At 50.9% G+C, this 24,233-nt stretch overlaps 1 protein-coding gene across 1 annotated transcript; it reads left to right on the forward strand.

Annotated features, from left to right (window-relative positions):
• Positions 1-8,367: 8,367 nt before the first annotated feature.
• Positions 8,368-9,859, forward strand: TCIM (transcriptional and immune response regulator). Its single transcript, XM_071579105.1, has one exon. The coding sequence runs from the start codon at positions 8,649-8,651 to the stop codon at positions 8,967-8,969; it is 321 nt and encodes a 106-aa protein (XP_071435206.1). The 5' UTR covers positions 8,368-8,648; the 3' UTR covers positions 8,970-9,859.
• Positions 9,860-24,233: the final 14,374 nt, after the last annotated feature.

The following is a 24,233-nucleotide window of genomic DNA, read 5'->3' on the forward strand; positions in this document are numbered from 1 at the left end:
GCTCCCATTTTTTTCAGCTATCAATCACTCCTGGCTTGAGCCATTTTTATCCTGACACAAATGGAAAATATTTTCCCGGTTTAATTTCTACTGATCAAAGACATTTCCTCAACAGAGAGGAGGCCCAGAGCCCTGGCAGAGAGAAGAGTCCCCGAGGAATGTATTTGCCTGAGGAGTCGCAGGAGCTCTTGCACAGTGGGACACCCTGAGCAGATGGGGCACATCAGGACACCACCCCTGAGAGTCAGGACAAAATCCCACAAGTCAGGACCCCATCACACACCCCAACCCAGGGGCACTTGGCCAGGCTATTAATCCTTTTTCTTCCCTGAATAATTTGCTGAACAAGAGACTTGGTGTTTATCACATGCTGGCCAAACACAGCGGTGGGAGCCCCTTGAGGCTGTCCCAAGGTGTGTGGATCCCCCTCTGCTGAACCTGCATCCTCATCCCCAGCTGGTGCTGTGATAACAGGGGCAGGTTTTTGGGGTCAGACATCTGTTTACTTTCTCCATAAGCTTTCCCTAAACAGTGTTGGGAAATGCTCCTTCCCCAGAGCTCATTGTGGCCGGAACTGACTCAGCTTTCTGCCCAGAGAGGGTCCCAGGGATGAGCTCACTGGCCTCAATAACTTGACATCATGCTTGCACTGTTTACTGACAGACAACGTATTTTATTTCCACTTCTGCTCTGCATCAGAGCTGCGAGTGTGGGGCTCCCAATGCCCCCTGGCATAGCAGCCCCCCGGCTCCCTCAGTCTCACACAACCCCTTGTGATGGGCAGATTCTCTCCCCAAGGCAGACACAAGGACAAATCTGATTTATTTCTCCCAGGCAGATGCTGACAACTTCAGATCACAAACTGCTGGGCTGGTTCCTGGTTCAACCCTGAACCACTGAGGGCTCAGGGCCACAGCAGGAGCCATCACAGCCTGGACTCACCACCATCACTTTGCTGCTTACCCAGGCTCACCCTGAGGGACTGCAAAGCACTGTTGCCATACACACAGCGTCACCCCTCTCCCTTTTCCTCCCCTCCTACACAGAGCTAAAATCTACTGGCAGTTCTAAACTTGTTCTTTTTTGTTTGAACTGCTGCATAAATAACCCAACAGACAGCCTGAAGCCCCCACACACTGACACCTGACAAGGACTCAAGGACAGATCTTGAGAACAAAGACAAGGCTCGCGTGTAAACAAGGCATCAGTCACCGAGACTGGAACATTTAGGCAACGTGATTGTGGGGAAACATCTAGAAGGCAGTGCTGTGAGAGCTGAACACCTCTGAGAGCAGGGACTGCTGCTTGGAAAGCCTCGGACCCACAGCATTCAAGCTGGTGGGTCTGCCCGGAGCCAGGTCACAGGGGAAAGCATCCTGTGACCATAGAGAGCAGATCTGTGCCCCACAGATAATTCACAGACTGTGGGAGCCTCCCTGCTCCGGCTCTGCCTGGCACAGACCTGTGGCAGCCAACACCAGCCTGGTACCTGAAAGTGCCAGCCTCGCCTGTCTCTGGGATGGGTTTTACAGCCCTGCTGCTGCTCTTTGGAGCGGGACTGACGTGCACAGCCAAGGGCAGTTTGCTGAGCAAAACAACTGCTGGCAGAAGTTCAGTCACCTGCCATAACCTGGCAAGCACCCACAGCAAACCTGGGGACAGCCTGAGCCAGACACAAACCTGTGTGCCACCCATGCAAACCTGTACAACACCCGTGGAGCAGCTCTCACCCCCCTCAAAGCAGCAGGGGCACAGCCAGGCCCAGGTGCATCTGCAGCAGAGTCTCAGCAGGCACAAAATACCCCCAAAGCTCCCAGACACAGCCAGCAGCCCTTGTGGCTCGGGGACAGCCACAGGGATGGGAAGGGGATCACAGAAATTGCTTTTCTAGCAGCTACAAAGCGAAGCCACTGGGCCACCAGAGAGGGTGGTAGGAGCCAAACACCATCTGTTCCCTCCCAGGAACTCTTTTGTTAGTGGAGGAATGAGCTACAAGGCTGATAACTCTGCAGTGCCAAACTCATCTCCCAGACGATTGACGCAGTGGTTGATTCCCTGATAAATCTCCACGAGCACAGCTCTGCTCTTTCCCTCAGCTCTGATTATCGGATTTCTTCTCCCAGCATTGCTCAGCTACAACTCCCCAAACATCAGCTGCTCCTCCCAAAACACAACAAGGACAGGAACTCCCTCTGGCACTTGCCACTTTGCTTTGACACAAAATTAAGGAGCTGAAAACTAAACTTGCAGGTTTTCTGCTCAAGAAACATATTCTGACATAGGAGTCAGTTCAGCTCCCTCAACACGAAGTTGGTGATTCCCAGCCTGGACCACTTGCAGTGTTACAACATTGCACAGATGTCACCCAGGCTTCCCATCCTGTGCCGTGGTCCCAGGCAGACCCACCAGTCTGAGCCTTTGGTGATCCTCTGCCCAGCCTGGGATCTCCTCTGCACCATCACAGCCCTCCCCAGGTACGCCAGAACACCCTTAACACCCTCAACACCCCCTGGACTCCAGTGCTGCCTGACTGCTGGGCATTGCCACCATCCTGCCTGCACCCTGACAGCCTCAGCACCCTCTGCCCGAGCCCATGGCAGGCTGTGCCACCCCATTTCACACATCTGGCTCCCTATCCAGTGTTGACCAGAGCCCATGGTGGGCTGTGCCACCCCATTTCACACATCTGGCTCCCTATCCAGTGCTGACCAGAGCCCATGGCGGGCTGTGCCACCCCATTTCGCACATCTGGCTCCCGATGCGATGCTGACCCCTGAGAGCAGCCTTGGGCTGCAGCCACGGAGGCTCCGGGAGCAATGAGGGCACTGCACTGCAGGTCCCCAGGAGCCAGAGCAGCACAAAGCCACATCCTGTCTGCCACCCCTCCTGCAGCAGAGGAAGCGGCTCGGCAGAGATTAGAGCCCCGAGGAGGGGGGCACTGGGGCGCACTGGGGGACGTGTGTGTCGTGTGTTGGGTACTGCTGCCCGCGGGCCAGGCTGTGACAATGAACCACGACAGCCCTGCAGCCCAGCCCCAGGCAGGATTTCCCGTGAGCCCGTCCCCTCAGCAGCAGACAATGAGCCGTCTGACAGCTGGAGACGGCTCTGCCTTCGCCCCTCTCTAGCGAGGGGTCCTCGGGACCTTCAGGAAGATCAAACAGGAAACTGGGCAGAGAAAGAAAAAGGTTGTTCGTGCTCGAAAGTCTAAACTTTCATTGCTGACCTGGGAGGAAGATGCTGAAGTCAGGACATTAAAATACTTTCCCTGGCTCCCTTGGAAATAGCCCGACCTGCCGAGCGGGGCTGCGAGTGCGACAGTCTGGTGCCAACTCAGGGCGCTGGTCCTGCTCCCACCCAGAGGAGCCATCCCACCCCACCTCCTCCCCTGCCCCACACCCCAGCTGCATCCTTCTCCTGAGGCTGCTTGCACCCCCACAGACATGGCTCTTCTTGCTGTGACCAGGTTTTCAGCTGTCTCTGTGCACTGGCTCACAACTTGCCACCACATCTCAGAAATGCCGTCCCACCAGGACTGCAGAACACTACAGCCCATTTCCCTTTGCAAGCTGAATTTGGGGAGCCTCAAGCACCCAGAGAAGTCACCTATGGCTTCCTTACACAGTTGGCTTCCCCCCTCCTCAGCCCCTCCAGCCTCCTGTGGCAGGGAACAGCATCTGGTCCACACCAGATGCGACCTCAGCTCTGCTCTTTTCAAGGGGTTCTGTTTGGTAAAAGCACCAGAAGTTTCCGTATCTGTTCTGTTTCTTACTAGCCATGATTTACTTACTGTAACTGGCTATTCATTATGTCCTGCACTGCATTATTAACTTGGTGATCGTACATTTAGCAGAGAATTTATGAGAAATGAGGAGACATTCATTATCAGTAACACCACAGACTTTACTCTTATATGGTCTCCCTGCACAGAGCGATGCTTGGCTCACCCAGCACTCACCCAGCTCTGGCCATTCCTTGGGGTGGTGGAGGACAGGGCTGCTCTGCACAGCTCCAGGGCTGCATGCCCCTCACTCAAGCCAGCCCTGAGTTTTTTCCCTTATTAAAATCTTTTCTGTTGGAATTTAACTGGCTTAATTGTGCCATCATGCCTTCAGTGGCTTGAAAACCAATAGGTTTTTCCATGTTTTGTGGCAGGGAGTTGTGTAAGGACTGTCTGAGACATGTCTGTGCTTTCCAGTAACTGAACTGCAGCAGGAATGCCCTTAAAATATCTGCCCTGTTCTCCACCTCTGAATTAGGGACCACAGGAGGAGTCACAGGGGACACAGATGGCCAAGTTTAGCTCTTGGGTTTTGTCATCAAAGGACACAGTCTCCTGTCGTGAGATTTCAACAAGTGTTCCCAGATGCTCTATTGAAGAAAGAACAACCACAGAAAAACCCAAGCAACAGCCAAACAAACAGAAATCCCAGGTGCAGTCCCAGAAGTACATGAGTTCCAGTTGGAAGAGGCTGTAGGCAGGTTGGAGCCAGGGCAGGCACTGCCATTCGCACGACCTGGATGTCTGACAACCTCCCAGGAATTTGGATTCCTAGAGGAACATAATGAACTGGTTCCTCTTTAACCTTAGAGTCATGACATGCAGAGCACTCCACCTCGGAAACCTTTCCATCCTGGAGACCTTTCCCAGCAGAGAGCACACATCAGGAGCTGGATTTCTGGATCCTGAGTAGGACTGGGATTCCCCAGCTGCAGGCTGGGGGCAGCAGGACAGGCTGAGAGGAGTCCATGTAGCCAAGGAAAGAATGGGAAAACCAGAGATGCCTGGAGGCTTCTGGGCATTTCCCGTTCTTAGATTTTCACTGAATGACCTAAAGACAAAACATAAATATATATATACACACATACATATTTATGTGTGTATTTTAAGGCAATAATTTAACTTTCCTCTCCTGTTCCAAAGCCTGCCAGATGCCCTTCCAAAGGCTTGGTTTCTGAATATCCCACTTATTCCTGGGAAGGTCAGGTCAGCACTGATGCTTCATGGGGGATGCTGCATCCTCTGATCCCAAGGGGGTGTTAGAGGCCGTGCAGGCTTTGGCAGCAGCTAGTGAAGACAAAACTATGCAAAACATGCCCCAAGGAACTGCACAGCCATTCCAGATTACCTTCTTTGGAGTGGTTTTGGAAGTTACATAAAAGCAGAGCAAGTTCTCTGGAAGAGTTTGTGGGACAGGCACAAGCTGCCCCAGCTGCCCTTGGGATCAGAGCAGCCCCGGCTCCCTTTCCCCTCCTTTCCTGGGACTGCCAGTGCCCTGCAGGGGCTGGGGGCTTTCCACAAACCCCCATCGTGATGTTTGACCTGGTGAGTGCCCTGCTTTGCCCTCCCCTCTCCTCCATGGGTGCAGCTGGGGCGGGCGGGATCCTGGTGTAATTTGCAGCTTGGAGTGGGAGAAGCCTCTGGGTCCATTTAATCGGGCTTTGCATCACCTGCAAGCACTAACCCAGCTTCAGAGTCCCCATCCCTCCCAAAAGCTTCCCTCAAGCACTGGCTGGCTTTGACTGGGCTCACTTTAGCCAACGATAAATCATAAGTGCTTCAGTGTGAAAACCTTTGTGGCCCCAGCCTGGGACAGGTGCCCTCGGGGCGCTGCTGTGGCTGTTGTGGAAGGGACCTCGTGCCCCAAAGCTCAGACAATCCTGCCCAGCCCCCAGGCAGCAGAACATCCTTGCCTGGAGTGCCCTGAGCCCATCACGCTGGGAGAAGCAGAACACGGTGAGGGACGTGGCTTTGCAGATGGTGGAGTTGGGAATTAATCCTCCCATTAACGGGTGAAATGGAGCATTTGTGTCTCACAAAGCAATTACACAGTAATAGCAGGGGAACGATGATAGAAATCGCATCTCTGAAGTTTCGCTTCAATCCAACACATGAATAATTCCTCCTAAGCACTACTGGGGAAGCAGTATTAAAAGAGTGATATAAACAAAAATTACTGGAAAAAAACAGACGAGGCTTCATCACCCCCTCAGAGCCAAGCACAGCTAAATTTATACAAAGTGGGCAGAGAAGCATGAAGGGGCAAAGACATTTGTTACTGCTCCGTGCGAGATGAGCTCACAAGGAAATGCATGCTTGATCTTGGCAGCTTTCTGATGTCTTACTCCTAAAGTATCGGCTTTAGTCTTTGTTTCCATGGCAGATACTTTTCTGAGCTTGTATCTTCCACAGATATTGCTAATTTTTGCTCTCAGCCACATCTCTGCAAATACCTGCAGAGCGATTCCATGTACAGTGGGAGTGGTGACAACCCCACGCACGTGAACACGCCTCAGCACATGTTTTCAACAAGGGGACACCAAAGGCTTTGTTTCCTACAGCCAAAAGATCTTGGCTGATCTTCTGGCACTGGTTTTTGCCCTAAGTACCCTGACACTGTGTTATCTGTCCAGTGAAGCAAAATACCTTCAGCATTTCAGCCAGATATGTGTTGCAGGCAGGTTTCCCCTTCCCAGAGCACTCTGGGCATATCTGAGAAGGAAGGGACAAGGAATCCACTTGGCCCTGCTTCATCCTGCTCCCCCCTCACATCTCATGTTAACAGAGTCTATAAACCATGAGGGTCTATCCCAGGCAGACACCAGCCACATCAAAACCATCTTATTTTCAGGGTGAATTTACCAGCCCTGCAAACACTGAGCAAACAGTGGCTGAGGTGTAATTCTCACCAACCTGGCAAGACCATGGTGAGGTGAGGGGCTGCATGTCTGGCTGGTGAAAGCAGAAGCCCAGGGGTTTGCAAAGCTGTTGTTTATACACTAAGGCATGGAACAGCCTGCACGTACAAAAGACATTGGGACAACCTCATAAAAAGTCACTCAGACAATGACAGGACCAGCGGGAAGTGATGGCATGTGCAGAGGGAGCTCGTGCTGGAGCAATGGCACAGAGCAAAGTCCCAGCAATGGTGGGGAAACTCGTGTCCTGGTGGGATGTGGCAGGTGTAGGGTGTAAGACTGTGCCAGGGCATGCCCAGCCCCAACGGATGAGTCCCAAGTCCCAGGTACAAAAGTGGTCAGACACGGAAATGAGCCTACTCCCTCTCCTAAGGATAAAAGCCTGGCAAGCCCTGGCAAGGTGGATGCTGACCTGAGCCTGCGTGGGACTGTGGTTGCCTGTCATTCTGGGGCCCAGGCAGCCACCTGCCCCACTCTGCACATCACCTGGTGAGAAACAGCTCACAGGCAAGGCCTTTCTCTGCTCTCAGCCAGCACAAACACCTGCACATGAGCTTCAGGTGGTCTTACCTCTCTCTTGGCTCCCATGGGCCACTGGAGAGGGGGTTTGCTGGGCCTCAGGCACATCCCCTCCCTCTGTCAGAAGGAACAGAAGTTTTAAAGGGAACGTGGAATGAGAAGCATCTATGTGATGTTCCTTTGGGTCTGCTCTTCACTGTGGTCAGAGGTCAACTCTGCAGCTCTCTGGTAAATGAGGGAAACCCCTGGTTGAAGTGGGTTACCGACGGAGGCTGTTCCTGGGAGTCCTTCAGCAAGGGTGAGTAACAGGGTCAGCAACAACAGTAAACAAGCTGCTAACTTTCCAAACATAACCTCTGCAGCATCCGGCTGCTTTAAAACATTAACCAAAGTACACTTATCTCTGGCTCCTGGCCTCAAGTGACTTCTGAACACGTAGCTGTTCTCTAGACCAGATTTGATTGTGCTCAGTAACACCGGGTGTCCAAGCCCAGCCGAAGCTCCAGGGGTCAGAGCCAGCTCTTTGCTGGCATCCATGTCCTGTCCACAGTGATTCTTGAGTGGGAAGGGACCCATGAGAACCATAAGTTCATCTCTGTGCTCCTTGCAGGGCTGCCAGAAACCAACCGATATGACTAAGAGTGAGTCCTCCCAGCCCAAGGGCTTGGCGTTGGCCAAGGGTGGTGAGGAGAGCACAGACTCTTTTGGAGCAGAGGTGAGTTTTCTTTCCATTACTGGTGAGCAGGACATTTAAGAAAAAAGACACTGGAGGCAGCAGCAGGGCAGCAAACTGGGAATTTTCCTGCTGCCTCTGAGAGCTTTGCCATGTACAGCTGGGCAGCTGAGGGTATAAAACCTGAGGATCACCTGCCTTTGGGACAGCACTTGACAACAGAAAATGCAGTTGTGTGTGCACTAAAGATGAGCTGCATCTGCTGAGAAGCAGCAGAAAGGATCCCATGCCCAGACAGGAGCAAGTTTGAAGTGTTACTGATGGACACACACAAATGCTTGGCTGTGTGTGCAGGATCCAGCCAACACCTCTTGCTTGTATTGCAACAGTTCTCACCTGGAGCTTGACATGTTTCTGTTATAATATATTTTCTACACGTGATGCTTTTTACCTGCAACAAAGGCAGGAGTGGAGTTTGGGCTGTGCTGGCTCAATCCCACAGCAGTAGTTCAAAGAAAAGCCATTTCTGTTGCAGAAGCAGAGAGAACTTTGCATCTCGTTCGCAGGACGGGGATAAGTTGGCAACTTAACTGTTAAACTCGCCTGTGACTGTTGGGTGTTGACATCACCGTGATCTCACCACTGTAACCTGAGCCCTCCAGCTTTTCCTCCAGCCTGCCTTTAAATACCAGTCCTGGAGCCAGCACAGAACCCATTCCTCTGGCCGGAGCCCAAGGCAAACCCGGCAGCACCCTCATAGATGAAAGCAAAGACAAGCACCAGCACTCCAGCCATGTCCACGTCCCTGCGAGTGAGCCCCTCGGTGCACGGCTACCGCTTTGACACGGCCCTGCGCAAGAAAGCCGCGGCCAACATCTTTGAAAGCATCAACGAAGAGTCCCTGCAGAAGCTCTTCAGAAACTCCGGAGACAAGAAGGCGGAGGAAAGAGCCAAGATAATCCTCGCCACTGACCAGGACGTGGAGGAGAAAACGAGAGCACTAATGGCACTAAAGCAGAGGAGAAAAGACAAACTGCTCCAGTTCCTGACGTTTCGGAAATACTTCATTAAAGTTCACTGAGCTGGCGGAGGGAGCACAAATGGAGGAGAACGTTTGGGGACAGGACTGTTTGTGACCTCCTACCACACTCGGCATGTTCCACTGCCCCATGGCACTGGGGACCTGACAGACCACATGCAGGGCTTCAGCCCCACAGCAAACTGCGTGCCGACAGCGGCATCGGTGCCCATGGCAGCGTCGGTGCCCATGGCAGCATCAGTGTGGACAGCAGAATCAGTGCCCATGGCAGCACTGATGTGGGTGGCAGCGTGGTGGCCAGAGGCTCCTAGAGGGAGGACAGCTCCCCATGGGAGGCAGACAGGCTCCTCTGGGCAGCCGTGGGACTGAGCTGTGGGGAACCCACACGCCTGGGTGTGACCTGGGACTCTCTGATGGACTCAGTGTTCACTGACTTCACCCGTGTGCTTTGCCTTTCTGAACTTGTTCTGTTCGAGCCTGAGCCCAGGCAGAGCCTCACTGCTGTGGCTGGAGGGAGGCTCTGCAGACCAATCAGCTGCTGATCACGGTCACTTTGTGCTTGTTAAGTGCATCCAAATGCACTGCGTGGTGCAGTAAGTCCAGCCATAAGGGAATGCATTTGCTCCAGAGTAACTCTGCACAACTGTACTTTTCTTCCTAAGCTGTATGTGTGCAGTAAAAGTCATTTGCACAGAAGCAATAATAATGACAGATTTCCTTGAATTTACTGTGAAGCTCCTTAATATTTTGTTCACTTCCCATTAACACTAAAAATCTAAATATAATAACTCCAGTTCTTGTCTCTGTAGGTTACAGTTGCTATTAGATGAGTACTTACTTCATGGTAATATTTTATGGCAATGTTATTATTATATCAACTATAATTTATTGCATACAGTAATCTGAAAATTAATAAATTATGAAGCAAATGTAAATTATCTTGTCTGAAATGCTCAGTTCTCCTGGAGTGGTGGGGTTAGACTATTTTGATAATTTCATAGCACCTCAGCTTAGGAGCAGACTACCTGCAACTCTACTTCCTTCCCCTGCTGTGGCTTTGGCAGCCCATTCTCAGGGTCTGCAGCAGCCCCTGTTTGTCTTCCCTGCGGCCCCACCGTCCCACCCAGCAGCACCAGTTTGGCCCATGGTTGCCATGGTGACTGCAGCATCCCCAGAAATACCTCACCAAATTTATTGTAAATAACTCCAGTGTTAGTTTCCTCTCTGTAATAAAAGAGAATGGCATTTTCTGCAATGAGGAAAGAAGGTTTAGAAAATAACAGTCTGGGGCCAGGGTGGGCAGTGCAGCTCATTGGGCCTTGGCATTCCTGCAGAGCTGAGCTGGAGCCTGGACTTGGCTCCTCATCATCCACAGAAACAGAAGTGAGTTATGAAGCTTTGGCAGCAAAACTGGACGGTTTTTCTGCAAGTTGTGCTGCACTATCATGATAGATGATGCTGAAAATACTTAAAAATAACCAGGACTGGTTATTTATAAGTCTGTCCTCTAATAACCTGCTAGGTTAGAAAAAAACATTCCCATGACTCTGCTTTGAGCAACAAAGATAAGGCAGCTTGCTAAAATGATAGCCCAGCTAAAGTCTTTTTGCCTACAGTAAAAACTCCAAATTGCCTATAAGTCAGGGAGACTGGAAATAACCCTTTACAATGCCTAATAGAATGGGCAATTGTAATTATTTATTGCTGGAGAGGGACAAGTGGTGATTCCCTCTCCCAAGAGGACTAGAGAGAGCTGGTTCAGGATGAACCTGTTTGAAAGAGCCTCCAAAGGCTTTTCAGAGCTGCCCTTGCTCAGAAAAATCTGCCTCAGGGCAGTTTAGCTCCAGAGGAAGTTGTCAGTTTTCCAGCATTCGACCTCTCCCAGGGCAGTGTCCCACACTCACTGCAGCTGTTGCACCCACTCATGACACATCCCCACCAACAATCCACAGTGACACAAACTGCCTCAAAGGGGCTGTTTCCAAAAAAGGCCAAACAGGGCCATTCAGTGGCTGCCACAGCCCAGATCTGCCCCCACCCAGCTGCTCCAGGCCCTGGGGATGCAGAGCAGTTCCTCCTGCTCTGGTGGCTTTTCCCATCAGAGCCATTTCTTGTGCAACAAACACTCACAATAGAAGCCAACCACAGAGCCCCCAAACCCCTGTGCCTCTAGGGTGTGTTTCCTGCTGCAACCCGACAATCCTGCTGCTGAGGATGCTCTGAGAACACCCCGTGGGGACCAAATCAGCTCCATGCTGTCCCACAGATTCCCACCACCCTGGCTCTGCTGCCAGGGCTTTGCTCCCTGCTCCTGTGCCCCAGACCACTGGAGGTGTCCACAATGCCAGGGCTGACAATGGGTTTGGCAGAGCATTTATGGTCTCTGGGCATCCTAAACCAAACACAGTTCCCCAGTGCTCCCCACAGCCTGGGCAGCCTCAGGAATCATCTGCCAAATCTCCTTCCTTGTGGGATGTGTATCTGATGGAAGCCACGACCGTGGCAGACTGAAATCAACACCCACTGAAGTGGATGGTGCTGGCCTGACCTAGGACTGCCCAGGCTTTCCTGCTCACAACACTTGCATAATGTCATTGATAAGATCCTGTGATTTGGAGACTTTATAGTCCCTCTTCTCTCATTTCATTGAAATCATTAGCTCAAGTAGCAACTCTAATAAAAAGAAAAAGAGGTGACATGCAAGAAGTTACATGTTCACTGGATTTTTGCAGTGAAAAAAAGGCAGCTTTCCTTGGTTGCAGCCTGTCCACTGCTTTGGTCGGTTTGTGCTCCAGGAAGGTGTCTGGCAGTGATTTCATCAAAAACTGCAATGAGTTCTTATGGAACCTTTAACAGCACAAACATCCAATCATCCCAGGGCCATCACACTCATGGTGCTCCTTCTCTGCTTCTCTCCAGGGCTGCACCTGGATGGCTCACACCTTCTGAACCCGGCCCTGGTGATGTGGCATTTGTGGCAGTCCCTGTGTCCTTGGGGGCACGGCCAAGCCAAGCGCTGCCAGTACCAGTGCCCACACTGTGCTGTGCTCTGCAGCCCTGCCATGGTGTGTGCAGAGGAGGTGTGGGAGGGCAGGTCACCCAGCTGTGCTGTCACCCGTCAGGGCCATCCCCCAGCAGTGCCGGGCCCTTCCTGAGCCGGTGGAGCCGCAGACTCGGTGTCTGTTGCCGGCGCGTGCGGCGCTCGGATCCAGCCCGGCTGCGCCCTGGCCAGACCCAGGGCCCATTGTCAGCCTCCCTCAGCAACAAACAGAGGAAAAGGCTGTGCAAGGCATTTCCTCCCCCCAGGAGCCGGGTGTTTCCATTAATTCTTCTCCGTGAGTCAAACTGGCTGTACTGGGTGTCCCTCTGTCCCGGCATCCTGAGGAACATGCGTCCCAACAGCTAATTTTATCTGACTTGTCTAACACCTTGTGCAGGACAGGCACAGTAGAGAGGTGGCCATGAAGCCACAGCTGAGCAGCCATGCCAAGAGCCTGCTGGTGGTTCTCCAGCACAACTGTCATCTGAGGAGAAGCCACAGAAAGCCAGGAAAGAAAATAAGCAGGAGACTTTTGGCATAAACTCTTTCTTGACAGACTAAGGAAGGTGGGGAGCCACTTACAGGGTGCTGGAAGGAGAAAGCCCAGAGCAAAAGGCATGTCAGTGACAACAGACAGCACAGAGGTCCCACTCTCTATCCTCCCAGTACAAACACCCATCCCCAACCCTCCAAAAAAAACTGCTCTTGCAACCATCCTGTCCATGGGTAGACAGGGTTGGGACAAGTCAACAGCCCAGCTCAGCCTGACCTTGGTGTTGAGGAGGAGATGGGGATGTTCCCCAGTGTCTGAACACCCAGTACTGTGACCTTCAGTTTCTGGTGAAATCCAGCACACAAGGCACGAGCAGAGTCCAAAGCAGAGCTGGGCCAGCCCTCACCTGGCCATGTTTGGGTGCAGGGAGAATGGCAACACCTCTCTGGCAAGCTTCCCTTCCACACCATGGAGCAACAGGCGAGTTAAAAATTGACTGTTGAGCTGAGCTGTGGCTCTGCTTCACCAAGAGGGACAGACTCTGCTTTGCAAACCAGTGAAGCAACACCCCAGGTGCCCCAGGCAGCCCTGGCTTGGCACTGGCACAGGGGGTACCTTGTGCCTGTGAAAACAGGCACAGATGAGACATATTTCATCTGCAGCTGCCAAGGGAAACCTCTGCTCTAAAGTGGGTTAAATATGAGTGAGGAATTGTAAAGCATGAGATTTGTGGCTGGGTTAGTGTGGTTTTCACAGAAAAGAGCTGGTCTGGGGTTTCAAAGTACAAATGCCTCACATCCAGAGAAATGATGCTCCAGTGTCACTTTGAAGTGATAGACAAGCCTATTTATGAGAAGAAAAGCCTCCAAACTACTGCGGGCAACAGGAGGTGGCACAATTCACCATTTATCTTTGCTAAAAAAACAGAAGTTGGTCTGTGACCAGAATTTGAATCCACAGCCCTGAAAAAAACCCCTTACTCCCCCTGAGCTGCACCCCGACCTGGTGCCCTGTGGCACGGCGTGAGCGTGCTCTGCCGTGGGAAGCAGTGACATTCTCCTGGTCCGTGGCTCCCAGCGGGGGGGTCTGGACAGTGAATCAGAGCTGAGCCACCAGCCGGCACCTCCCGGACTGCAGCTCCTCCGGGCGCCCACGCAGAGGGAGCAGCAGCAGCATCGGGAGCATCATCGGCGCGAGTACGAACAGCAGCTGGGGCTCATCCTGCATCCTCCTCCTCCGTGGAAAACCCGCATCTCCCAGTGACTGAGCACTGCCCCATGCCCGGCGGGGTTACTGATTCACGCTACAGCCTGCGCCTCCCAAAAACAGCCGGCTGGAAACGCCGCGGAGCAGCTTCTGCACAACCAGGCAGCGGTGCTGCCCCTGCCGAGCCCTGCCCGCCCCCTGCCAGGCGCCCCCGGGCACCACACTGTGCAGCACTCGGGGGTTGGCCCTGGGGAAGAAATTCCCTGTGGTATCCAGCAGCTCTGCGAAAGCTGCTGCTGTCCCACATCACTGGAAAACAATTCAATTTTTAAAACGTTCATGCGCAAAAAAAGTGGATTTCCATTGTCTTTGCAAAGAAAAGGTGCTTTAATCCCTCGAGGAATTAGGCAAAATCTGGCACACAAACACCTCAAAACACCTGACACAGCTCCAGGTACTGTCTCCACTGGCTGCTGTTTCTGCTTGGACCATCATGGGAAGCGAAGGGAAAACTGTCAAATTGTACTTCCCAGACTGGCCATATTCCAGCTGGGTTCTGTTTGAAATTCACCTGCCATCCCAAATGCTGAAAAAATTCCAATCCAGACATGTTTTTTCTCGCCTTCTCTCTGAATGGTAAAGTACAAGACACCGTTTATCATTTACAAATGGGCTTGGGAGCCGTCAGACCTTTTTCCTTCACCAGGAAAAGACTTTCTGGGAGGCTCCGATTTGCACCCTTGCCCAGTGCCATTTTCTGAGCCCTTTTGCAGGATGCCAGCACAGGGCTGGCAGAGAGGACAAGGACAAACCAACAATTCAAAGGCAAATTGAAACCTTGAGCAGAGTGCAGTCCATGGAAAAAATCCAGACGACTCAAAGGATTTTGTACAGAAATAAAAAACCCTTGAATATATTCTACAGAAGGTACTGCCAGACACAAGATGGTTTTATCCTGATTCAAACAATAAACTTCCTCCTAAACACTGAGTGTTTTAGCTGCAATAAAGTATGCAAAAGTGCGTTATGAAGGTGGAGAGACATTTATCAAAGTCAAGGGCCTGTTTTTCCCTGGCTACCTGGCCAAAACAGTAAAATAGACTCTTTTTTTTTTTCTTTTTTTGGCAAGTGACTAAAGGGTTTTTGCCTTCTGAGGTTAAACATCCGCAAGTGAGAGTGGAAGGCTCTGTGTTACCCTGAAGCAGCTGCCCCAGTCATTGCAGACAAACCCGAGAGCCACCTGAGCAATTAATACTCAAATTGGGACAATTTTCACAGCTGTTTTTCCATCTGCCTGCAAGAACTGATATACATGCACGTCCTGGCCATTAAAGATAAGTCTTTTACATTTATTTCCCCCCTATATTTTCCTTACAGCAATTCCTACCAGTCACATATTCAGCCAAATGACATCCCCTACAAACCCACGTGTGTGATGAAGAGGAGCAGACGTGCAGGGGGGTGAAGCTCCAGGCCAGCTGCACTGCAGATACAGGAGCCAGAATGGTGTAGCATGGACAGGGAGGTGCAGGAGGGGCCAGGGGTACAGAAGGGTCAGGGGTGTGGAAGGGTTATTCTGTCTCCAAGAGGCCACACCTGCAGCCAGGCTTGGCGTGGGCAAACACCTCTCAGAACTCACACAGGATGGCAGCTGGGCTTGCTGGCCACTGGTCACTGAGAGGGAACAACCAGTGCCTCTGATTTTTAGGCAGGCATGAGCAGGTGGATGGCTTTGGAGGGCTCAGGGGAGGCTCAAGGGGCTCCTTCTTCCCACACCGTGGGTGGGAGCCTAAGGATCCAAAGCTCTGCAGCACGAAGGATGCAGAGGGCAAACCGTGCCCTCTGCTCTTCTGAGGCTGTTCTGAAGAGCTGCCCAAGGGGCTGCATGAGGGTCTTTGCAGCTGGGAGCCCCTGGGTTTGCAGCAATCCATCCCTGCCTGTGCCCTCTCAGACCAAGCCCCAGCAAACCCTCCTGGTGCTCTGCCAGGCACATCCCCTCGCTCCCAGGAGTGCTTGTGACACAAACCCTCACACGCTTGATTGCAGGGCTTACAGCTTGCCATAAGTAAATAAATTAGGTATAATTTAATATTTGATTGTAAGATTTACTGTTCTCTTTACAGCTTCTCAGGTGGATGCCCAGTAATTGAGGGAAATGAAGAGCCCCATTAATTCCTGGCAGTGTGGAGGGGAAACCTTTCACCCCCTCCAGCCTGAGCCCAGTCCCGGGAGGGATGAGGAAGATCCTCCTGGATTTAGGGGGACAGTTATTGCTCTTTGCCTGTACTTGATGCTCAGGGCCACACCCCCCTGGCTCATGATGGGGCGGGGCAGAGCAGAGTTCAGAGTCTCCTCACAGAACCCAGTTGGTTTGGCACAAAACCCAGTGATGACCTGAGGTTGCTGTTACTCAGTGAAATTCAGCTTTGCTGCAACATTGAGACCCTTTAATTTTGAATAATGTAACCTATTTTTTATAAGATATGAAATTTCAATCAGCACTGGAACTTGAAGCAGTGTTCCAATATTCTACCAGCTTCCCAGGGCTGGATTGCATCCCAGACCTGCAAAGGGTGCAGGTTGGGGCTCACCTCCCTTCTGCTTTCAGCTACACAGAGGAGGTTTTCTTTATTGTAACACTACAAAATTAGACTTTTGGTGTGCTATTTTAGATCAAGTGCTCCTCAAAGTTCTTTAATTACATTAAACTCTGCTGCAACACTATTCTCTGCAATCTGTTGTGTAAGTTTGCATGTTTGGGTCCTTCTCTAGGATGGGTTCAAACACAACCTGATTCCTCTAAGTCCTGTCCTGTGGGAATTAAATTTCCCGTGTGTTCTCTTCCCACACAGCTGCAGATAGAAGGCTGCAGGTGCCAGGGGAAAGTTAATAAAAGAATTCCATTTTGTACTTGTTTCTCCAGGGTTTGGCTGGTTCAAGTAGAGTCCTAAATGCTGTCCCTTGTCACTTTATGCCAATTCTTAATTTAACCTTGAGTAGTTGCAGGGATCTTTCTCAGAAACATCTCACTTCAATCAACCAAACAAGCCTTCTTGGAAGGTAATGCCCTTACTCTGCTGCTGACTGAGCTTTGACCAAGCAAACCCAAATTATCTTCAGCTGAGGAAAACACCACTGAGTGTGGCCTGGCCTGGCCTTACCCTCACACACCCCTCGCACAGACAAATCCTATTCACCTGAGCAGGATTTCAGGTTAAACATCAGCCAAGTGCTGGGAGCTGCAGACCACGGAAGTGTCTGGCCAGCAGTTCCACATTTCAACAGCAATTGTATAATTTTTCCTTTATTTAGTAAAGCAGGAGGATTGGGCAGGAGCTTTCAGCCCACCCCTGGTGGCTCTGGGCACACACCAAGAGCCAAGCTGGGTCTCTCAGACCCTGGGACCTCCACACCCACACTGCACATGTTTTCTCTCTCAATTATTTTCCAAGCTGCTGTAAACACAACCAAATCAGGCAGCAAATTAAATCTCTCCCCCTGTATGAGAGGCATTTAAAACGGGAAATGATTTGCAAGTGAATAGTGTGTTACGTAGGTGTCCACGTCCCCTACAGCAAACTTAGATCACGGAAAGGTCCCACAGCCAGCCCTCAGAGGAAATAATGTGCCTCTGCTAGATCACTTCATGGGGGCCTGACCTTCCCTTGATACGTAAAGACTGATTTAGGGATAAATCTTGCTTTGAAAACTAATTAACATTTCCCTCTGAATTCGCACAAGGGCTCAGCAGGACCAGGTGTCACTTGTGTGCCACACCTGCATGTCTGTCCTGAGAGCCAGGACTGGTTGTCTGAGTGTTCCCCACTTCCTTCCTGTTAAGCAGTTTTATCTTTTATTTATTTTACTTTACTTATATATATACATGCATACAGTTAATTTTTTTGTTTAATTTAATTTTTTCTAACAAAACCGAGGTGGAATCAGCACTTTGGCAGCTCATGGAGCTGCCGCCCTCCTGTGGTTGGAGAACTGCTCGACCTGGAGCAAAACCAGCTTCAAAATCTGATGGAACATCAGAGTCACCAAACCCCAAACTTATGATGTCGCCTTTGGTCTGTTGGGCTCAGCAGTGAGAAAGCAAATGGTCCACCATTAATCACAAGTACCCTCATTAAAACCATATCTGCTGGTAGCACTGATGATTTCCAAATTACTTTGTGCCAGGTAACACCAGAGTGGGGTGAGCATGACCAGCCTGGACAGTAACTCCCTAAATGCTCCCAGTAACTCCCACCACAGGCTGTCGGGTCTGTAAAGTTCATCCATGCCAAAAGGTTCCCAGGACAGAAGGTTTGGGAGAAATGCTTCACCCCAGTGACTCACCAGCCTCCACCTCATGTTCCAGGTTTCCCACATGTACTATGGCAACAGCAAAGGCAACACATTTTTGTGGGGTGTTTCACACAAAAATCCCCCTTGGCTGAAGCAACTCCAGGGGCTGAGGAGACTCAGCATGCCATGGAAAGAGCATCATTGTCAGAGCCCAGCGATGGGCAGAGCCCACCCAGTTCCCTGCATGGGCCCTGGAGCAATTGTGGCCACGCCAGGCATTGTGCAAAGAAGCCAGAGAGGTGCAGGTGCCTCACCCAGAACATCAAGCCAAGGGCACGGTGCTGGTGACGCAGATCTTGGCTGTAGAACAGGAATTACAGGGGAAGGGCAGAGGGAAGACTGAGTGACATCAGTGCCAGGGCAGGAGGGGGCTGGGAGGCCGTGGTGGGAGCCCAACATCACCTGCACCTGCTTCACGCCAGGACCCTGCAATCGTTGCACCAGCATCTGGGGAGCAAAACGTGTGTCACAGAACACGTATGTCACAGAACACGTATGTCACAGAACACGAATGTCACACAACACGTATGTCACAGAACACGTATGTCGCAGAACATGTATGTCACAGAACACGTATGTCGCAGAACATGTATGTCACAGAACACGTATGTCACAGAACACGTATGTCACAGAACACGTATGTCGCAGAACACGTATGTTGCAGAACATGTATGTCACAGAACACGCGTGTCACGGAACACGCGTGCCACGGAACACGTATGTCACAGAACACGCGTGTCACAGAACACGTATGTCACAGACCACGTATGTCACAGAACATGTATGTCACAGATCCTGTATGTCACAAAATCCGGGTGTTACAGAACTCATGTCACAGACTCAACTCCTGCATCTCACGTAAAAGCCAAAAAATTCTGTCCAGAAATGCAGTGACTGATGAGAGCACTGATGCAAGTGGGTTGTTTTGTGTATTGAGACTGTAAAAAAAACCAAACATAAGAAACTGGTAAATCACTCAATATCCCAGCACAGGGGTTCTCTCTCTGCATTCCTGAGGAATGTCCAGAGCTGGCATTCCAACAACGAGCTGCTTGTCATCAATGCCCACACTGCCAGGAGCAAAATCCCACCACCACTGCCCCAAAAATGTGCATGTTTGTGAGTGCTACAAACTGCAGGGGACTTGCTCTGCACCAACAAACCCCTGTGCAGATTCAGAATTAAAAGCACCCTTGATTCACTTAAAGGGACATGTCAAAGCCTCCCTTGATTGTGATAAATCCCATTCCTTCATCTGTGAAGGTGACATTTCAGGCAAATAATCCCAAGAAATTGAGTGGAACAAGGAAGAGTTTCCTGTTTTGACAAAGCCCAGCATGGAGCAGCCGCCTGCAGGGCTGGTGCTCAGGTTTTTTGGGTCCTTATTGTTCCCAGGCAGGCAGATGGAATTCGTCACAAGAAGCTAATCAGGGACACTGAGACCTAGTTGCATTTACAGGGATAAAATCTCAGTTTGAGGCATCATTAGAAACCTGCCTCTCACAAGGATACTAACTGTGAAGTCACAGACCATTTGCCAGGCAAACCATTCCACTGGAGCCTGGCAAAATGACCAGGAGGAGAGCAGAGGGAGTCATGCACAGGGGTCATTAACCCGGGGCTGTCCCTTCTGTCTGAGCAAAGAGGAGTCTCACCACTCCAGCAGTCAGAGGAGTGTGGGATGTGGGAGAGGGACAACAAGAGCAATCAAGTAACTTGGCCTTTAAACCATCCAACCTGTGCCCCTCTGGGGCAGACACTTCCCCCAGCTCCTGCAGTTTGGAGGTCAGTTTGAGAATCTCATTTCTTCCCTAGAGAGGGGACAAAGCCCTGTGAGCCTCCAGGATCCCCCACAAACACCCAACAACATCAACAGCCAAAAAACAGCTTGCAATTCAGCCTGGGCACACCCTTCTTCTGCCTCTGCCTCTGTGCCAACACTGCTCTGGTGGGATATGTACTGAGAGCCCCACTACCCTCCCAACAGGAGGAGCAGAGATGCCCCCACCCTGCGGGGCATCAGGGGCTGCCAGCCCAGCACCCGGCCGCCTTCAGGGAGCCTTTTTTGAGCTCTGGTAGGTGGAATTGCAAACAGGAAAGTGCTGAGCCAGCTGGGAACAAGCTGTTCGCCTGCCCCTGGGTCTCTCTCTCCCAGCAATATTTTAATTCCAGCTCGAACTGCCAAGAAAAGGAGCTCCTTAATCAGCAAAGCCGGGAGGAAGGGCAGCTCCCGTTCCCACCCATCGCGGCACGGCGTCCCTGTGGCCGCACTAGCCCTGACCAACTCCCTTCCTTCCCCTGCAGCTGCCGTGCCCGTGGCCATGCCTGTGCCAGCCATGAAAAATCCCTTTCCCTGTCCTCCTGAGGGCCAGCACACACTGAATCTGCCAGGTCCTTTTCTCCCCAGAAAGAGGGACTGCTCTGGAGAAGCAGCAAACATTCCATGAGAGCTGTAAATTCCCCTGGTTTATGTTCTTCCAGAAAACTGAGCCTTCGTAGTTTATCAAACCCAGCCTGTTCCACAGAGAGGGGAAACAATATCCCCCAATTGTGCTTTGCCATTTCTCTGATGTTTCCTTCATCCCTGATGCAGCACCCAGCAAATTCTGCCTTGTACCAAAAGCCATTTCTGTCAAATTAAGTTAAAAGGAAGTGGTGGAAAACTAAAAGCTCTGCATCTAATCCTGCCACCTGGAAAATCAGCAGAGAAATATAATTTTGTAGTCTTTCAAATTAAATCAGATTCTGGGCCCTCTGCTGATGAGTTAATCCAATGCTGAGTGGAATAGCTCTGCTCAGCCATGACTAGGTTTAGGCATATTCAATTCATGGCAAAGCAGTTCCAGTTCAGAGAAGCCGCTTTTAATTGTACCCTCACCCTGGTTCTTTTAATTTTATCATTTGCCTCGGCCTACTCCATTAAGGAGCTCTCAGCAGGAGGTGGCCAGTAATGGCAGAGCTGCCAAGGACCTGCAGGTGGGTCACACTGTCTGTCTGTGCTTTGGGTGGTCTTTCCCCTCCCTGGAGTCTGTGGCTCCCACCACCTCAGCTGTGCCCACCGTGGATCTGGCATTGATGGGCTCCCACCCGCCCAGGCCAGGGATCAGAGCTGCTCCCTGGCACTGCTCAGGGTCCTCACTCATGCTGAGGACACGTGAATGTCCCTGCAGTGTTTGCTGGACTCTCTGGTGGCCACATTGAAACCCCTCCCAGCTGCTGCTCCCCAGTGCCCACCATGCCCAGGAGCAGTCGCTCCATTTGATGTTTTGACTTGCACATGATTTTGTGTCTCTTTATCTTCCTTTCAGTGTATCAAGTGAAACTACAAGTCTCTCTGTACTTCACTTTATTCTATTTTTGCCCCCATTGCTTTTCACATGCAAAGTCCAGAATGTCCCATCTGATCTTTCCTGGTTTTCCTGTGAGTCTTCTGGGAAAGCTTAGACCAGTTGCATGAGAAGCAGCAAAAATGATTGAAAGTGTGAAGGTGCTGAGCAGACACCCAGGGCTCCCCCTCCCTGAGCCTCAGTCTCTGAAGCTGAAGCAGTTTGGGAAGCTCCTGGATGAGTCCATCCCTGTGGCACTTGGCTCTGGGATCCAGTGACCGAACTGTCCTGGCTGCTCCTCCCAGCGGTGACAGTGTCACCAGCACTCACCTCCTCTTTTTCAGCCCCCCTTTGCATATTCCCTTATAACAGAACAAAAAGGGGAAATATCTGCAATTCTCTCCCTTTAGTGTGAGCCCGAGTGCTCTCCAGTGAACTGTTGCTGTTTCCTGATGGAATTACGGACTGGAATTCAGTAATTATGGGCTGGATTCATCACTCCTTGATTCTCTTTCTCTGCAGAGAAGTAACAGCACTGGCTGAAGAAAACTCACCTGAGGCTGCTGAGATTTCTGTCGGAGTCTTTTCAAGTTTTAGATATAACAAATTCAAGGATCATGAAATGTTTCTCTTCTTTTCCTGGCCTGGGAAGCAGCAGGGCTGCCCCGTCCCACCGGGCTCTGGCACTGCTGACCTCTGCAGGCAGCGAGGCGAGGCTGCAAAGGTGACATCAGTGACAACAGATGTTTTTACTGAAAGACATAAATGAGCTAATTTCTTCAGATAAAAAGCCCCAAACAAACAAACAAAGGTAAACATGAACGAGGTCGTTTGTTCTGAGAAGCTCTGCTGGTATCAAAAGAAATGATCTTACACAATATGGTGTTTTGGTTTGGTTTCTCTCTTGTTTTCCTAATTTACAACGTGTTTTAACATCTCTGCAAAATACCCCTCAGGCTGCCAATGGCAACAGGACCCAGAGTGGTGATTTAACGTGAGAGAATATGTTCTTTTCCACCATTTTTCCACACTCTCCTCTTTCTGCTGAGATGTCATTAAACCACTTAAAAGCAAGTCCAGAGGCTGGATCTCCATCCTGTCCCTCCACTGGTGGTTGATGCTTCCATCCAGCAGCATCTGCCTCTTCCCTACTGATGACACATGGTTGCTCACAGAGATCTGGTCCCTCCTGGGTGCCTGGCTGTGAGTGATCCCAGGAGCCAGGCCTGCAGAGAGGAGGAGGAGGAGGAGGAGGAGGAGGAGGAGGAGGAAGGGAAGCATTGCCCTGGGACAGAGCACAAGCCCTGTGGTCACTTGAAGAGATTTTGCTTTTGAGAGCAGTGCCATTCACTGAGTGTGTCAGCAAGGACACAGCAGTAGCACCTGAGTGGACACTCTCTGCTACTCCAGAGGTGTGTCATCCATCATCATAATGAGTCTAAAGCAAAGGTTGTGAAGAAGGCAGCAATAATTCCTGCCAACCAGCACAGCCATACAGGCACAAGGGATTGGAGCAGCTGGGCCCCAAAGGATCCCTGCAGAAGGGGAAGGAGAGGCTGAAAGGTGCCCCTTTGACCCAATTTTGGCTCTTCTCCATGTGCAGGGAAGGCAGTTTGCACTGCTGCTCCTCCTGCAATCCCAACAGCTGCTCCAGAAGATGGTGAATTTATCACTCCTCTTCGGGAAGTGGAGATGGATTGTCTGTGGAGCTGCAGAATTTCCCCAGACCTGAGATGAAATCAAATCTCCTGGAATTGTTTCACTCCCCATAACCAGGGCTATCTAGAAAAGGCAGGTCCTCAGGAGTGCAGCTTCACCTGCAATCATCTGGTGCAGCAGTTTGATTTGTTTCCTTTAAAGAGACTGGAGGGGACAGTAAGAGGCCATTTCCAGGATCCAGAGGAGATGGCCAGATTTGATCTCTCTCCACGGCCTTGTATGTAATTACTGGGAGGAGGGAAGGAGACAATACCTGGGCAAAGACTCAGAGAGGTTGCAAAAAGCACAGACAGGGAGAGGAGGAACAATCAGTTCCTCCAACAGGCACAGCAGGAGGGTCAGCTCCAACCACGGACTGTGTTTTCTCCATCCCTGTCCCATCCCTCAGGCAGAGGGCTGGGCACTGGGCAGCATGGGGGCACAGGCTGCTCCTGGCAATATCAAGCTCCACAGCTCTGTGTTTTGAGAGCCCAGCTCCTCAGCACTGCCACTTGGAGAGAATTTCTTACGTGTCATCTGGTTTTACTGCTCTTCTATTTCGTTTGCTACCTCACCTTAATCATTTTTTAATACTAATTCATTTTGCATTTCTCTCTCTTCATCTGTTCCTTTTATTTTATTTTTTCAATAAAGTAAGTAATTTAGTGGCCCTAATCCCAAGCCTCCTATTTAGAGCATGGATGTGGAGGCTGCAGAAAGAAGTCCCAGTTTAAATCTGTCAATCAACCAAAATTTAATCTATCATCTTCTTTATATCTAAAACTGCTCTATGGGAAACAAGCCATGACTGGGATTCAGTTTAACTTTGAAACATTTCACCTCTACAGCTTTCTAGTGCTTTTCCTATGCACGGGCTATTAGAAACTGACAGAATTATACAGATCCTGGACAGCACAAAGTCACAACATTTCAGGTCCAGAGGTGGCTACAGAGGCTTTGAAGAGCCTGAGGCCACATCCCCAGAGCCATCACTGTGGTACAGGCCCTGCAGCAGCTGCAGAGCTTTTCTACTATTTTCTCATTTCTAGACCTCTAAATAAAGTCAAGGGAATTAAAGGCACTTTAAATAACTGATTCTCTTTGTTACCTTCCCTGCCCTCTGCCAGACAGCCCATGGACTTACTGGAGGCTGTTGCTTCAGGGCTGAAGCACAACCCCAGGCACACATC

Source organism: Pithys albifrons, chromosome 29, assembly GCF_047495875.1.
Source record: "Pithys albifrons albifrons isolate INPA30051 chromosome 29, PitAlb_v1, whole genome shotgun sequence".
Taxonomy (NCBI): Eukaryota; Metazoa; Chordata; class Aves; order Passeriformes; family Thamnophilidae; genus Pithys; species Pithys albifrons.

Excerpts from the sequence above, each read along its gene's own strand:
- TCIM (XM_071579105.1), top strand. The coding sequence starts at position 8,649 with ATGAAAGCAAAGACAAGCACCAGCACTCCAGCCATGTCCACGTCCCTG.